Raw genomic sequence first — 15014 nt, 5'->3', positions numbered from 1 at the left:
TTGTCGAGATCGGTGTGGAAGAACTTGACTGGTCTGCACACAGCCCTGACCTCAACCCCCATCGAACACCTTGGGGATGAATTGGAACGCCGACTGCGGGCCAGGCCTAATCGCCCAACATCAGTGCCCGACCTCACTAACTCTCATGGCTGAATAGAAGCAAGTCCCCCGCAGCAATGTTCAAACATCTAGTGAAAAGCTTTCCTTGAAGAGTGGAGGCTGTTATAGCAAAGGGGGGCACCAACTCCATATTAATGCCCATGATTTAGGAATGAGATGTTTGACGAGCAGGTGTCCTCATACATTTGGTAGTGTATAACCCTCAGAGACTAGATATAACCCTCCACTTCCCCCTGCTTGAAATGATGCTGATATGCAAATATTTGGGGCCAGGGAGATCCCTTTTGTGGTAGCAAATTCATCAGGGAGGCCCCTTAACTTGAGTGAGATAAAAACAAAAGCCCAACTATTTGCATCGGGGCGAGAGAGAATTTCAGTTTTCAAGCTAATTTCCTGCAATTTTACACATTTTTCTCATGTGGCAGAGGTGTTTTGTTAGTTGTAAAGCTAATATCCTGCTAATTGTACACATTTTGCCACGAGGCAAAGAAAATGTTGCAATTTTAAAGCTTAAATTACAGTGCATTTCTGTTAAAAAAAAATTTAAATACAAGAACTTGTAAAATGTACAATTGGTTTTGTTTGTTTTTTAAAATTACATTCGGAAAGTATTCAGACGCCTTTTTCCATATTTTCTTACCTTATTCTAAAATTAGATTAATGAATTAATATAAACACAATACCCCATAATGACAGAGAAAATAGGTTTTTAGATATTTTTGCAAATGTATACAAAAACAGAAACCTTTTATATTTACATAAGTATTCCGACCCTTTGCTATGAGACTCAAAATGGAGCTCAGGTGCATCCTGTTTCCATTGATCATCCTTGAGATGTTTCCACAACTTGATTGGCGTCCACCTGTGGTAAATTCAATTGATTACACATGATTTGGAATGCACACACCGGTCTATATAAGGTCACACAGTTGACAGTGCATGTCAGAGCAAAAATGAAGCCGTGAGGTCAAAGGAATTATCCATAGAGCTCCGAGACAGGATTTCGTCGAGGGACAGATCTGGGGAAGGGTACCATCATTGAAGGTCCCCAAGAACACAGTGGCCTCCATCATTCTTCAATGGAAGAAGTTTGGAACCACCAAGACTCTTCCTTGAGCTGGCCGCCTGGCCAAACTGAGCAATCGGGGGAGAAGGGCCTTGGTCAGGGAGGTGACCAAGAATCCGATGGTCACTCTGACAGAGCTCCAGAGTTCCTCTGTGGAGATGGGAGGACCTTCCGGAAGGACAGCTATCTCTGCATCACTCCACCAATCAGGCCTTTATGGAAGTGGCCAGACGGAAGCCACTCCTCAGTAAAAGGCACATGACAGCCCACTTGTATTTTTCCAAAAGGCACCCAAAGACTCTGACCATGAGCAACAAGATTCTCTGGTCTGACGAAACCAAGATTGAACTCTTTGGCCTGAATGCTAAGCGTCACGGCTCGAGGAATGCTAGCACAATTTGTACGGTGAAGCATGGTGGTGGCAGCATCATGCTGTGGGGTTGTTTTTCAGTGGCAGGGGCTGAGACTAGTCCAGAGATACTTGATGAAAATCTGCTCCAGAGTTTCACCTTCCAACAGGACAACAACCCTAAGCACACAGCCAAGACAACGCAGGAGTGGCTTCGGGTCAAGTCTCAATGTCCTTGAGTGGCCCAGCCAGAGCCCGGACTTGAATCCCATCGAACATCTCTGAAGAGACCTGAAAATAACTGCTCAGCGACGCTCCCCATCCAACCTGACAGAGCTTGAGAGGATATGCAGAGAAGAATGGGAGAAACTCCCCAAATACAGGTGTGCCAAGCTTGTAGCGTCATACCCAAGAAGACTCTAGGCTGTAATCGCTGCCAAAGGTGCTTCAACAAAGTACTGAGTAAAGGGTCTGAATACTTATGTAAATGTGATCTGTTTTATTTTTAATAAATTTGCAGAAAAATAGGTTTTGTGTATAGATCAATTTAAAAAAAATAATAATAATAATAATAATTCATCCATTTAAGAATAAGGCTGCAACATAACAAAATGTGGAAAAGGTCAAAGGGTCGGAATACCGAATTTTATTTTTTATCTCTTGCCACTCACCCCCAGCAGTAGCTCTGCGGAACCCCTAAATTACTGAAATGTCAAATGTAACCCCCAGCAGTAGCTCTGCGGAACCCCTAAATTACTGAAATGTCAAATGTAACCCCCAGCAGTAGCTCTGCGGAACCCCTAAATTACTGAAATATCAAATGTAACCCCCAGCAGTAGCTCTGCGGAACCCCTAAATTACTGAAATATCAAATGGAACCCCTAAATTACTGAAATATCAAATGTAACTTGTCTCTGTCCCCAGAACTTGAAGACTCTGATGGAGGTGTGAACGGGGACAGTCCCAAGACTCCTCCCAGCCGACCACAGAGGAAGGAGAAGAAAGACTACCCTGTGAGGCTTTTTATCTATGTGATTGTATTTGCTATGTGACTATGTATATGGCAGAGCAGTCAAAATATGTCACAGTCATATAATCTCAGGTAACATACAGTGGGGCAAAAAAGTATTTAGTCAAATACTTATTTTCCAACATAATTTGCAAATAAATTCATAAAAAATCCTACAATGTGATTTTCTGGATTTTTTTCCTCATTTTGTCCGTCATAGTTGAAGTGTTCCTATGATGAAAATTACAGGCCTCTCTCATCTTTTTTAAGTGGGAGAACTTACACAATTGGTGGCTGACTAAATACTTTTTTGCCCCACTGTATGTAGGGAATAGATTTCCATTTGGGACAGAAAAATATAGGGAATATGTTTCCATTTGGGACAGAGCCCGACTGTCTGTCCCCCGCCCACCACAGTGCTGAGGTTAGAGACAGTAGTTGGGTTTATAAAGCATTAAACACACTGAATATCCGACTGCTGACAGGTGCTTCTCTCTTGCTAGAAAAGTGGTACCCTACTGCGTGGCGACCTGGTAGAGCCGAACCTACATATTCTACTTGTAGTATCGCAATGCTCGTCAGTGACCAACAACTTCAATCGAAGAGCACGAGCCCCTTACGTAGGGGAGCCAACGGGAGTGACAACCAAAAAAACATTAAATGTCATGAACCAGTCTCACTCCGTAGGCTATGGTAGCTAGCTAAGCGTACCGACACAACAACTCAATACTTCCTCCAAGCTAGCTAACCGCTCTATTGACATAATTAAATCACAATGGATTTTAATTACAACTCGCTTAAAAACAAGAAAAGGTTGCTTGAAGTCAACAGATGACCATTTTAAAATGGTGCTTGGCAAACCAGCTCGGATCAAAACAATTGTTGTTTTCTTCGTATGTCCTCCAGTCTGATGTTTTATTTATTTATTTATTTTATGGTTTATTTGTTTCTCCTCAGAAGCCAGCTATCAACGGCCTGCCCCCCACTCCTAAAGTCCTGGTGAGTGACCCACGTGGACGAGTCTCGCTGTGTCCCAAATGACACCCCTATTCCCTTTATCAGTGCACTACTTTTGACCAGAGCCCTATGAAGTACAACACTACATAGGGAATAGGGGGCCATTTGGAACGCAGACTTGGTGTCGTCCCTAGATCAAATTGTATTTTGTCACATACACGTGGTTAGCAGATGTTATTGGTCACATGGTTAGCAGATGTTATTGGTCACATACTCATGGTTAGCAGATGTTATTGGTCACATGGTTAGCAGATGTTATTGGTCACATACTCATGGTTAGCAGATGTTATTGGTCACATGGTTAGCAGATGTTATTGGTCACATGGTTAACAGATGTTATAGGTCACAGATGTTATTGGTCACATGGTTAGATGTTATTGGTCACATGGTTAGCAGATGTTATTGGTCACATGGTTAGCAGATGTTATTGGTCACATGGTTAGCAGATGTTATTGGTCACGTGGTTAGCAGATGTTATTGGTCACATGGTTAGCAGATGTTATTGGTCATGTGGTATTGGTCACATGGTTAGCAGATGTTATTGGTCACATGGTTAGCAGATGTTATTGGTCATGTGGTATTGGTCACATGGTTAGCAGATGTTATTGGTCACGTGGTTAGCAGATGTTATTGGTCACATGGTTAGCAGATGTTATTGGTCCATACTCAGGCAGATAATATTGGTCACATAACAATTGGTCACATGGTTAGCAGATGTTATAGGTCACATGGTTAGCAGATGTTATTGGTCACATGGTTAGCAGATGTTATTGGTCACATGGTTAGCAGATGTTATTGGTCACATGGTTAGCAGATGTTATTGGTCATGTGGTATTGGTCACATGGTTAGCAGATGTTATTGGTCACGTGGTTAGCAGATGTTATTGGTCACATGGTTAGCAGATGTTATTGGTCATGTGGTATTGGTCACATGGTTAGCAGATGTTATTGGTCACATGGTTAGCAGATGTTATTGGTCATGTGGTATTGGTCACGTGGTTAGCAGATGTTATTGGTCACGTGGTTAGCAGATGTTATTGGTCACATGGTTAGCAGATGTTATTGGTCACATACTCATGGTTAGCAGATGTTATTGGTCACATGGTTAGCAGATGTTATTGGTCACATGGTTAGCAGATGTTATAGGTCACATGGTTAGCAGATGTTATTGGTCACAGTTAGCTGATGGTCACATTTAGAGATGTTATTGGTCACATGGTTTGTTATTGGTCATTTCTCTGGTTAGCCACGTGCTGTTATTGGTCACATGGTTAGCTGTTATTGGTCATGATTGGTCACATGGTTAGCGATGTTATTCCTGGTCTGGATGTTATTGGTCATGTGGTATTGGTCTGGTTAGCAGTGTTATTGGTCACGGGTTAGCAGATGTTATTGGTCACTGGTGATTTATTGGTCTTGGTTTGTTTATTGGTCATTTAGCAGATGTTATTGGTCACCCCCAGATGTTATTGGTCACTTACACATGGTTAGTGATGTTATTGGTCACAGACACATGTTTAGCAGATGTTATTGGTCTGTGGTTAGCAGATGTTATGGTCACGTGGTTAGCAGATGTATTGACATGATGATTTATGTAGTTAGCTGTTATTGGTCACATACACATGGCTAGCAGATGTTATTGGTCACATACACATGGTTAACATATGTTATTGGTCACATACACATGGTTAGCAGATGTTATTGCGAGTGTAGCGAAATGCTTGTGCTTCTCGTTCCATCAGTGCAGTATCTAACAATTCCACAACAACTACCTAATACACACAAATCTAGGTAAAGGGATGGAATAAGAATATGTAAATATAAATATATGGATGAGCGATGGCTGACCGGCATAGACGAGATGCAATAGATGGTATAAAATGCATTTGTTAGTGTCCAATGATTTCATGTCTGTCTGTAGGCAGCAGCCTCTCTGTGTTAGTGGTGATTGTTTAACAGTCTGATGGCCTTGAGATAGAAGCTGTTTTTTTAGTTTCTCTGTCCCTGCTTTGATGCACCTGTACTGACCTCGCCTTCTGGATGATAGCGGGGGGAACAGGCAGTGGGTGGTTGTTGTCCTTGATGATCTTTTTTTATTTAGCTCCATTGTACCCCCAGCAGAACACATTCCTTCCTGGTGGTTAAACTATGTCTGATGTATTGATATGATGATTTATGTAGTCTGTGGTTCGACTGAACCGACTCCAACTGTGCAGCTGGTCGTCTCTGGTTGCTGTGCAGCTGGTCGTCTCTGGTTGCTGTGCAGCTGGTCGTCTCTGGTTGCTGTGCAGCTGGTCGTCTCTGGTTGCTGTGCAGCTGGTCGTCTCTGGTTGCTGTGCAGCTGGTCGTCTCTGGTTGCTGTGCAGCTGGTCGTCTCTGGTTGCTGTGCAGCTGGTCGTCTCTGGTTGCTGTGCAGCTGGTCGTCTCTGGTTGCTGTGCAGCTGGTCGTCTCTGGTTGCTGGTCGTCTCTGGTTGCTGGTCGTCTCTGGTTGCTGTGCAGCTGGTAGTCTCTGGTTGCTGTGCAGCTGGTAGTCTCTGGTTGCTGTGCAGCTGGTCGTCTCTGGTTGCTGTGCAGCTGGTCGTCTCTGGTTGCTGGTCGTCTCTGGTTGCTGGTCGTCTCTGGTTGCTGGTCGTCTCTGGTTGCTGGTCGTCTCTGCTTGCTGGTCGTCTCTGGTTGCTGTGCAGCTGGTCGTCTCTGGTTGCTGGTCGTCTCTGGTTGCTGTGCAGCTGGTCGTCTCTGGTTGCTGGTCGTCTCTGGTTGCTGTGCAGCTGGTCGTCTCTGGTTGCTGGTCGTCTCTGGCTGGTGCTGGTTGCTGGTCGTCTCTGGTTGCTGGTCGTCTCTGGTTGCTGTGCAGCTGGTCGTCTCTGGTTGCTGGTCGTCTCTGGTTGCTGTGCAGCTGGTCGTCTCTGGTTGCTGGTCGTCTCTGGTTGCTGTGCAGCTGGTCGTCTCTGGTTGCTGGTCGTCTCTGGTTGCTGGTCGTCTCTGGTTGCTGGTAGTCTCTGGTTGCTGTGCAGCTGGTAGTCTCTGGTTGCTGTGCAGCTGGTAGTCTCTGGTTGCTGTGCAGCTGGTCGTCTCTGGTTGCTGTGCAGCTGGTCGTCTCTGGTTGCTGGTCGTCTCTGGTTGCTGGTCGTCTCTGGTTGCTGGTCGTCTCTGCTTGCTGGTCGTCTCTGCTTGCTGGTCGTCTCTGGTTGCTGTGCAGCTGGTCGTCTCTGGTTGCTGGTCGTCTCTGGTTGCTGTGCAGCTGGTCGTCTCTGGTTGCTGGTCGTCTCTGGTTGCTGGTCGTCTCTGGTTGCTGTGCAGCTGGTAGTCTCTGGTTGCTGTGCAGCTGGTCGTCTCTGGTTGCTGTGCAGCTGGTCGTCTCTGGTTGCTGGTCGTCTCTGGTTGCTGGTCGTCTCTGGTTGCTGGTCGTCTCTGCTTGCTGGTCGTCTCTGCTTGCTGGTCGTCTCTGGTTGCTGTGCAGCTGGTCGTCTCTGGTTGCTGGTCGTCTCTGGTTGCTGTGCAGCTGGTCGTCTCTGGTTGCTGGTCGTCTCTGGTTGCTGTGCAGCTGGTCGTCTCTGGTTGCTGGTCGTCTCTGGTTGCTGGTCGTCTCTGGTTGCTGGTCGTCTCTGGTTGCTGTGCAGCTGGTCGTCTCTGGTTGCTGGTCGTCTCTGGTTGCTGTGCAGCTGGTCGTCTCTGGTTGCTGGTCGTCTCTGGTTGCTGTGCAGCTGGTCGTCTCTGGTTGCTGGTCGTCTCTGGTTGCTGGTCGTCTCTGGTTGCTGTGCAGCTGGTAGTCTCTGGTTGCTGTGCAGCTGGTAGTCTCTGGTTGCTGTGCAGCTGGTCGTCTCTGGTTGCTGTGCAGCTGGTCGTCTCTGGTTGCTGGTCGTCTCTGGTTGCTGGTCGTCACTGGTTGCTGGTCGTCTCTGGTTGCTGGTCGTCTCTGCTTGCTGGTCGTCTCTGGTTGCTGTGCAGCTGGTCGTCTCTGGTTGCTGGTCGTCTCTGGTTGCTGTGCAGCTGGTCGTCTCTGGTTGCTGGTCGTCTCTGGTTGCTGGTCGTCTCTGGTTGCTGTGCAGCTGGTCGTCTCTGGTTGCTGGTCGTCTCTGGTTGCTGTGCAGCTGGTCGTCTCTGGTTGCTGGTCGTCTCTGGTTGCTGGTCGTCTCTGGTTGCTGTGCAGCTGGTCGTCTCTGGTTGCTGGTCGTCTCTGGTTGCTGGTCGTCTCTGGTTGCTGGTCTGGTTGCTGGTCGTCTCTGGTTGCTGTGCAGCTGGTCGTCTCTGGTTGCTGGTCGTCTCTGGTTGCTGTGCAGCTGGTCGTCTCTGGTTGCTGGTCGTCTCTGGTTGCTGGTCGTCTCTGGTTGCTGGTCGTCTCTGGTTGCTGGTCGTCTCTGGTTGCTGTGCAGCTGGTCGTCTCTGGTTGCTGGTCGTCTCTGGTTGCTGTGCAGCTGGTTCGTCTCTGGTTGCTGGTCGTCTCTGGTTGCTGGTCGGTTGCTGGTTGCTGGTTGCTGGTCTCTGGTTGCTGGTCGTCTCTGGTTGCTGGTCGTCTCTGGTTGCTGGCCGTCTCTGATTGCTGGCCGTCTCTGGGCGCTGGTCGTCTCTGGGCGCTGGTCGTCTCTGGGCGCTGGTCGTCTCTGCTTGCTGGTCGTCTCTGGTTGCTGGTCGTCTCTGCTTGCTGGTCGTCTCTGCTTGCTGTGCGGCTGGTCGTCTCTGGTTGCTGGTCGTCTCTGGTTGCTGGTCGTCTCTGGTTGCTGGCTGGTTGCTGGCCGTCTCTGGTTGCTGGCCGTCTCTGGTTGCTGGCCGTCTCTGGTTGCTGGCCGTCTCTGGTTGCTGGCCGTCTCTGGTTGCTGGCCGTCTCTGGTTGCTGTGCAGCTGGTCGTCTCTGGTTGCTGGTCGTCTCTGGTTGCTGGTCGTCTCTGGTTGCTGGTCGTCTCTGGTTGCTGGTCGTCTCTGGTTGCTGGTCGTCTCTGCTTGCTGGTCGTCTCTGCTTGCTGTGCGGCTGGTCGTCTCTGGTTGCTGGCCGTCTCTGGTTGCTGGCCGTCTCTGGTTGCTGGCCGTCTCTGGTTGCTGGTCGTCTCTGGTTGCTGTGCAGCTGGTAGTCTCTGGTTGCTGTGCAGCTGGTCGTCTCTGGTTGCTGTGCAGCTGGTCGTCTCTGGTTGCTGGTCGTCTCTGGTTGCTGGTCGTCTCTGGTTGCTGGTCGTCTCTGCTTGCTGGTCGTCTCTGCTTGCTGGTCGTCTCTGGTTGCTGTGCAGCTGGTCGTCTCTGGTTGCTGGTCGTCTCTGGTTGCTGTGCAGCTGGTCGTCTCTGGTTGCTGGTCGTCTCTGGTTGCTGTGCAGCTGGTCGTCTCTGGTTGCTGGTCGTCTCTGGTTGCTGGTCGTCTCTGGTTGCTGTGCAGCTGGTCGTCTCTGGTTGCTGGTCGTCTCTGGTTGCTGTGCAGCTGGTCGTCTCTGGTTGCTGGTCGTCTCTGGTTGCTGTGCAGCTGGTCGTCTCTGGTTGCTGGTCGTCTCTGGTTGCTGGTCGTCTCTGGTTGCTGTGCAGCTGGTAGTCTCTGGTTGCTGTGCAGCTGGTAGTCTCTGGTTGCTGTGCAGCTGGTCGTCTCTGGTTGCTGTGCAGCTGGTCGTCTCTGGTTGCTGGTCGTCTCTGGTTGCTGGTCGTCACTGGTTGCTGGTCGTCTCTGGTTGCTGGTCGTCTCTGCTTGCTGGTCGTCTCTGGTTGCTGTGCAGCTGGTCGTCTCTGGTTGCTGGTCGTCTCTGGTTGCTGTGCAGCTGGTCGTCTCTGGTTGCTGGTCGTCTCTGGTTGCTGTGCAGCTGGTCGTCTCTGGTTGCTGGTCGTCTCTGGTTGCTGTGCAGCTGGTCGTCTCTGGTTGCTGGTCGTCTCTGGTTGCTGGTCGTCTCTGGTTGCTGTGCAGCTGGTCGTCTCTGGTTGCTGGTCGTCTCTGGTTGCTGGTCGTCTCTGGTTGCTGGTCGTCTCTGGTTGCTGTGCAGCTGGTCGTCTCTGGTTGCTGGTCGTCTCTGGTTGCTGTGCAGCTGGTCGTCTCTGGTTGCTGGTCGTCTCTGGTTGCTGGTCGTCTCTGGTTGCTGGTCGTCTCTGGTTGCTGTGCAGCTGGTCGTCTCTGGTTGCTGGTCGTCTCTGGTTGCTGTGCAGCTGGTTCGTCTCTGGTTGCTGGTCGTCTCTGGTTGCTGGTCGTCTCTGGTTGCTGGTCGTCTCTGGTTGCTGGTCGTCTCTGGTTGCTGGTCGTCTCTGGTTGCTGGCCGTCTCTGGTTGCTGGCCGTCTCTGGGCGCTGGTCGTCTCTGGGCGCTGGTCGTCTCTGGGCGCTGGTCGTCTCTGCTTGCTGGTCGTCTCTGGTTGCTGGTCGTCTCTGCTTGCTGGTCGTCTCTGCTTGCTGTGCGGCTGGTCGTCTCTGGTTGCTGGTCGTCTCTGGTTGCTGGTCGTCTCTGGTTGCTGGCCGTCTCTGGTTGCTGGCCGTCTCTGGTTGCTGGCCGTCTCTGGTTGCTGGCCGTCTCTGGTTGCTGGCCGTCTCTGGTTGCTGGCCGTCTCTGGTTGCTGGCCGTCTCTGGTTGCTGTGCAGCTGGTCGTCTCTGGTTGCTGGTCGTCTCTGGTTGCTGGTCGTCTCTGGTTGCTGGTCGTCTCTGGTTGCTGGTCGTCTCTGGTTGCTGGTCGTCTCTGCTTGCTGGTCGTCTCTGCTTGCTGTGCGGCTGGTCGTCTCTGGTTGCTGGCCGTCTCTGGTTGCTGGCCGTCTCTGGTTGCTGGCCGTCTCTGGTTGCTGTGCAGCTGGTCGTCTCTGGTTGCTGGTCGTCTCTGGTTGCTGTGCAGCTGGTTCGTCTCTGGTTGCTGGTCGTCTCTGGTTGCTGGTCGTCTCTGGTTGCTGGTCGTCTCTGCTTGCTGGTCGTCTCTGCTTGCTGTGCGGCTGGTCGTCTCTGGTTGCTGGTCGTCTCTGGTCAGAATGTCGTCTGTGGTTACTCTGGTCAGAATGTCGTCTCTGGTTACTCTGGTCAGAATGTCGTCTCTGGTTACTCTGGTCAGAATGTTGTCTGTGGTCAGAATGTTGTCTGTGGTTACTCTGGTCAGAATGTCGTCTGTGGTTACTCTGGTCAGAATGTCGTCTGTGGTTACTCTGGTCAGAATGTCGTCTGTGGTCAGAATGTCGTCTCTGGTTACTCTGGTCAGAATGTCGTCTCTGGTTACTCTGGTCAGAATGTCGTCTCTGGTTACTCTGGTCAGAATGTCGTCTCTGGTCAGAATGTCGTCTCTGGTTACTCTGGTCAGAATGTCGTCTCTGGTCAGAATGTCGTCTCTGGTTACTCTGGTCAGAATGTCGTCTCTGGTTACTCTGGTCAGAATGTCGTCTCTGGTTACTCTGGTCAGAATGTCGTCTCTGGTTACTCTGGTCAGAATGTCGTCTGTGGTCAGAATGTCGTCTCTGGTTACTCTGGTCAGAATGTCGTCTGTGGTCAATGTCGTCTCTGGTTACTCTGGTCAGAATGTTGTCTCTGGTCAGAATGTGGTTACTCTGGTCAGAATGTCGTCTGGTTACTCTGGTCAGAATGTCGTCTCTGGTTACTCTGGTCAGAATGTCGTCTCTGGTTACTCTGGTCAGAATGTCGTCTGTGGTTACTCTGGTCAGAATGTCGTCTGTGGTTACTCTGGTCAGAATGTCGTCTCTGGTTACTCTGGTCAGAATGTCGTCTGTGGTCAGAATGTCGTCTCTGGTTACTCTGGTCAGAATGTTGTCTCTGGTCAGAATGTCGTCTGTGGTTACTCTGGTCAGAATGTCGTCTGTGGTTACTCTGGTCAGAATGTCGTCTGGTTACTCTGGTCAGAATGTCGTCTCTGGTCAGAATGTCGTCTGGTTACTCTGGTCAGAATGTTGTCCCTGGTCAGAATGTCGTCTCTGGTCAGAATGTCGTCTGTGGTTACTCTGGTCAGAATGTCGTCTGGTTACTCTGGTCAGAATGTCGTCTCTGGTCATAATGTCGTCTGGTTACTCTGGTCAGAATGTTGTCTCTGGTCAGAATGTCATCTCTGGTTACCATCTTCCAGACCAACTTTGGGTGGTGAACTCTCTCTGATCCCCAGTTTGTTGATATTTGTGTCATCACTACTCTAGATGGGAGCCTGTTTCTCCAAAGTGTTTGATGGTTGTCCACTGAAAATCAACTGTGCCACGTCGTGGATACACCCAGATACCAAAGGTAACACACACACACACACACACAAACTACTGTACACACACACACACACACACAAACTACTGTACACACACACACACACAGACACACACGTGTTAGAGAGAGTGAATATGTGTCACAGACAATTCAATATGTTTCTACTGTTTTCCAGACCAGTACCTTATATTTGGGACGGAGGATGGGATCTATACCCTCAACCTGAATGAGCTGCATGAAGCCACCATGGAACAGGTAGGAACACAGGGGTTAACATGTCGAGGATAACTTCGCTTTGACACTAATAAAACCTGTAACCATAACGATATAGGACCAAACTGATAACACATATTATCGTCTGTAGTCTTTAATACGGTGGTAGGCACTAAGAAATATTAGGGACGGAACGATTCACCCGATACACATCGGTCCCCGATTCCTAATCTTTAAGATACAAGTGTATTCCCAAAACCGATCCAAATGTAGCGTGCGTCGGTCAGAAAATGTTTTGAAACCGTTAAGAATCGCCGGTTCACTAAAAAAGTTTTAGCTCGTATATGACTTACCTTCAGAAATAACCTCCATCTCTTGTGATAACTGATGAGTCCTCTCCTTCAGTGTGCTAACTGCATGTAACGGTGTTGACAGTCGTTGATCTACAAATTATTTTGCGTGCAGGACAAAACTGTACAAAAAATAAAAGTCTGCAAACAAGCAAACACCGGCCACGAACAATGTGTTCACAATACCGCGTTGGTAATAAGGCATTTTTTGTTTGGGGGAAAAGTCTGTGTGTGAGCATTTGAAGTCATCTGAAATTCCAATTTAAAAATGTTTCTCGTTGCTTTTCATCTTCCTGCTCCATTGTTTTTCTTTGTGATGTAGAACTGATCGTCACCCTGACGGACGATACGTATAAATTAATCTTACGAATCGTGGCGGCTGCTTGCAGTTGCGAGGCTCAATCTCCTGAGACTTGTTGAACAGATAGTCAGAGGACTCCTTCTCACCCAGACGATGGGCAGGGTTCAGGTTCTCTCTTGATAAAACCCCGGGCGATGTCAGTAGCCTTGTCAAACGACGCGCTGTAGCCCAGCTTTGCGGCGCTGACCAACGCGAGGTGGACTTGCCTCTTCCTGGTTTTGACCATCTGCACGTCACCTTTAGCCTTGAAATTGTTCAAATGATTGCGTGATATTAGGCTTTATTAGTTGGGGTGACAACTTACACTACCGTTTGGTGTCACTTAGACATAATTTACAACATTAACAATGTCTACACTGTATTGCTGATCAATTTGATGTTATTTTAGTAGACAAAAAAAAACAAAGATTTTACTTTGAAAAACAATGACATTTCTAAGTGACCCCAAACTTTTGAACAGTAGTGTATATTTTACGGTCGTTTGTATTTTACGGTAGTGTGTATTTTACGGTCGTGTGTATCTTACGGTCGTGTGTATCTTACGGTCGTGTGTATTTTACGGTCGTGTGTATCTTACGGTCGTGTGTATCTTACGGTCGTGTGTATCTTACGGTCGTGTGTATCTTACGGTCGTGTGTATTTTACGGTAGTGTGTATTTTACGGTCGTGTGTATTTTACGGTCGTGTGTATCTTACGGTCGTGTGTATTTTACGGTCGTGTGTATTTTACGGTCGTGTGTATTTTACGGTCGTGTGTATCTTACGGTAGTGTGTATTTTACGGTAGTGTGTATTTTACGGTCGTGTGTATTTTACGGTAGTGTGTATTTTACGGTCGTGTGTATCTTACGGTCGTGTGTATCTTACGGTCGTGTGTATCTTACGGTCGTGTGTATTTTACGGTCGTGTGTATCTTACGGTAGTGTGTATTTTACGGTCGTGTGTATTTTACGGTCGTGTGTATTTTACGGTAGTGTGTATTTTACGGTAGTGTGTATTTTACGGTCGTGTGTATCTTACGGTCGTGTGTATCTTACGGTCGTGTGTATTTTACGGTCGTGTGTATTTTACGGTCTTTTACGGTCGTGTGTATTTTACGGTCGTGTGTATCTTACGGTCGTGTGTATTTTACAGTCGTGTGTATTTTACGGTCGTGTGTATTTTACGGTCGTGTGTATTTTACGGTAGTGTGTATTTTACGGTAGTGTGTATTTTACGGTAGTGTGTGTAATTTGCTAGGTTATAGCGTTGCAGCAGTGGTGGCAAGTACTTAAGTAAAAATACTTTAAATTACAACTTCAGTAGTTTTTTGGGGTATCTGTACCTCACTATTTATATTTTTGCCAACTTTTACTTTTACTTCACTGCATTCCTAAAGAAAATAATGTACTTTTTACTCCATACATTTTCCCTGACACAAAAAAGTACTCGTTACATTTGGTCCAATTCAAGAGAACAACCCTCGTCATCCCTACTGCCTCTTATCTGAAGGACTCACTAAACACAAATGCTTCATTTGTAAATTATGTTGGTGTGCCCCTGGCTATCTGTCAATAATTATTTTTTAAATATACAGAAAATTGTACCGTCTGGTTTGTTTAATATAAGGAATTTGAAATGGTTTATACTTGTACTTTTACTTTTGATACTTAAGTACATTTGAGATATTACATTTACTTTTGATACTTAAGTATATTTAAAACCAAATACTTTTAGACTTTTACTCAAGTAGTATTTTACTGGGTGACTTTCACTTGAGTCATTTCTTGAGTCATTTCTTGAGTCATTTCTATTAAGGGATCTTTAAGGGATCTTTTTTGAAACTGTTGTACTTTTCCCACCACTGTGTTGCAGTTCTTGACCGGTGCACCAACTACCGTAACCCGTTCAAAGGCACTAAAATATGTTGTCTTGCCCATTCACCCTCTGAATGGCACACATTCACAATTGTTTAAAAAAATGATTCTTTAATGAACCTGTCTCCTCCCCTTCATCTACATGTCTCCTCCCCTTCATCTACACTGATAGAAGTGGATTTAACTAGTGACATAAATAAGGTATCATAGCTTTCACCTGGATTCACCTGGTCAGTCTACATCATGGAAAGAGCAGGTGTTCCTAATGTTTTCTATACTCTGTAAATAATTATGGTCATTTTTAGATATACAGTGGGGAGAACAAGTATTTGATACACTGCTGATTTTGCAGGTTTTCCTACTTACAAAGCATGTAGAGGTCTGTAATTTTTATCATATCATAACAAAAATCCTGAAAATCACATTGTATGATTTTTAAGTAATTAATTAGCATTTTATTGCATGGCATAAGTATTTGATTACCTACCAACCAGTAAAAATTCCGGCTCTCACAGACCTGTTAGTTTTTCTTTAAGAAGC

The 15014-nt window shown here is 47.4% G+C and overlaps 1 protein-coding gene across 1 annotated transcript in view; it reads left to right on the top strand.

The window, feature by feature from the left end:
• map4k5 (mitogen-activated protein kinase kinase kinase kinase 5) overlaps window positions 1-15014 on the top strand; it is a 135389-nt gene that overhangs the window by 80972 nt on the left and 39403 nt on the right. The window contains exons 21-24 of the mRNA XM_065004374.1: window positions 2460-2548; window positions 3502-3543; window positions 11638-11722; window positions 11871-11950. Coding sequence (XP_064860446.1) covers window positions 2460-2548; window positions 3502-3543; window positions 11638-11722; window positions 11871-11950 — 296 coding nt within the window. The remainder of the gene's footprint in view (window positions 1-2459; window positions 2549-3501; window positions 3544-11637; window positions 11723-11870; window positions 11951-15014) is intronic.

Source organism: Oncorhynchus nerka, linkage group LG18 (assembly GCF_034236695.1).
Source record: "Oncorhynchus nerka isolate Pitt River linkage group LG18, Oner_Uvic_2.0, whole genome shotgun sequence".
Lineage (NCBI taxonomy): Eukaryota > Metazoa > Chordata > Actinopteri > Salmoniformes > Salmonidae > Oncorhynchus > Oncorhynchus nerka.
The sequence above is the reverse complement of the archived record's forward strand: the minus strand, read 5'-3'. Positions and strand labels throughout refer to the sequence as shown.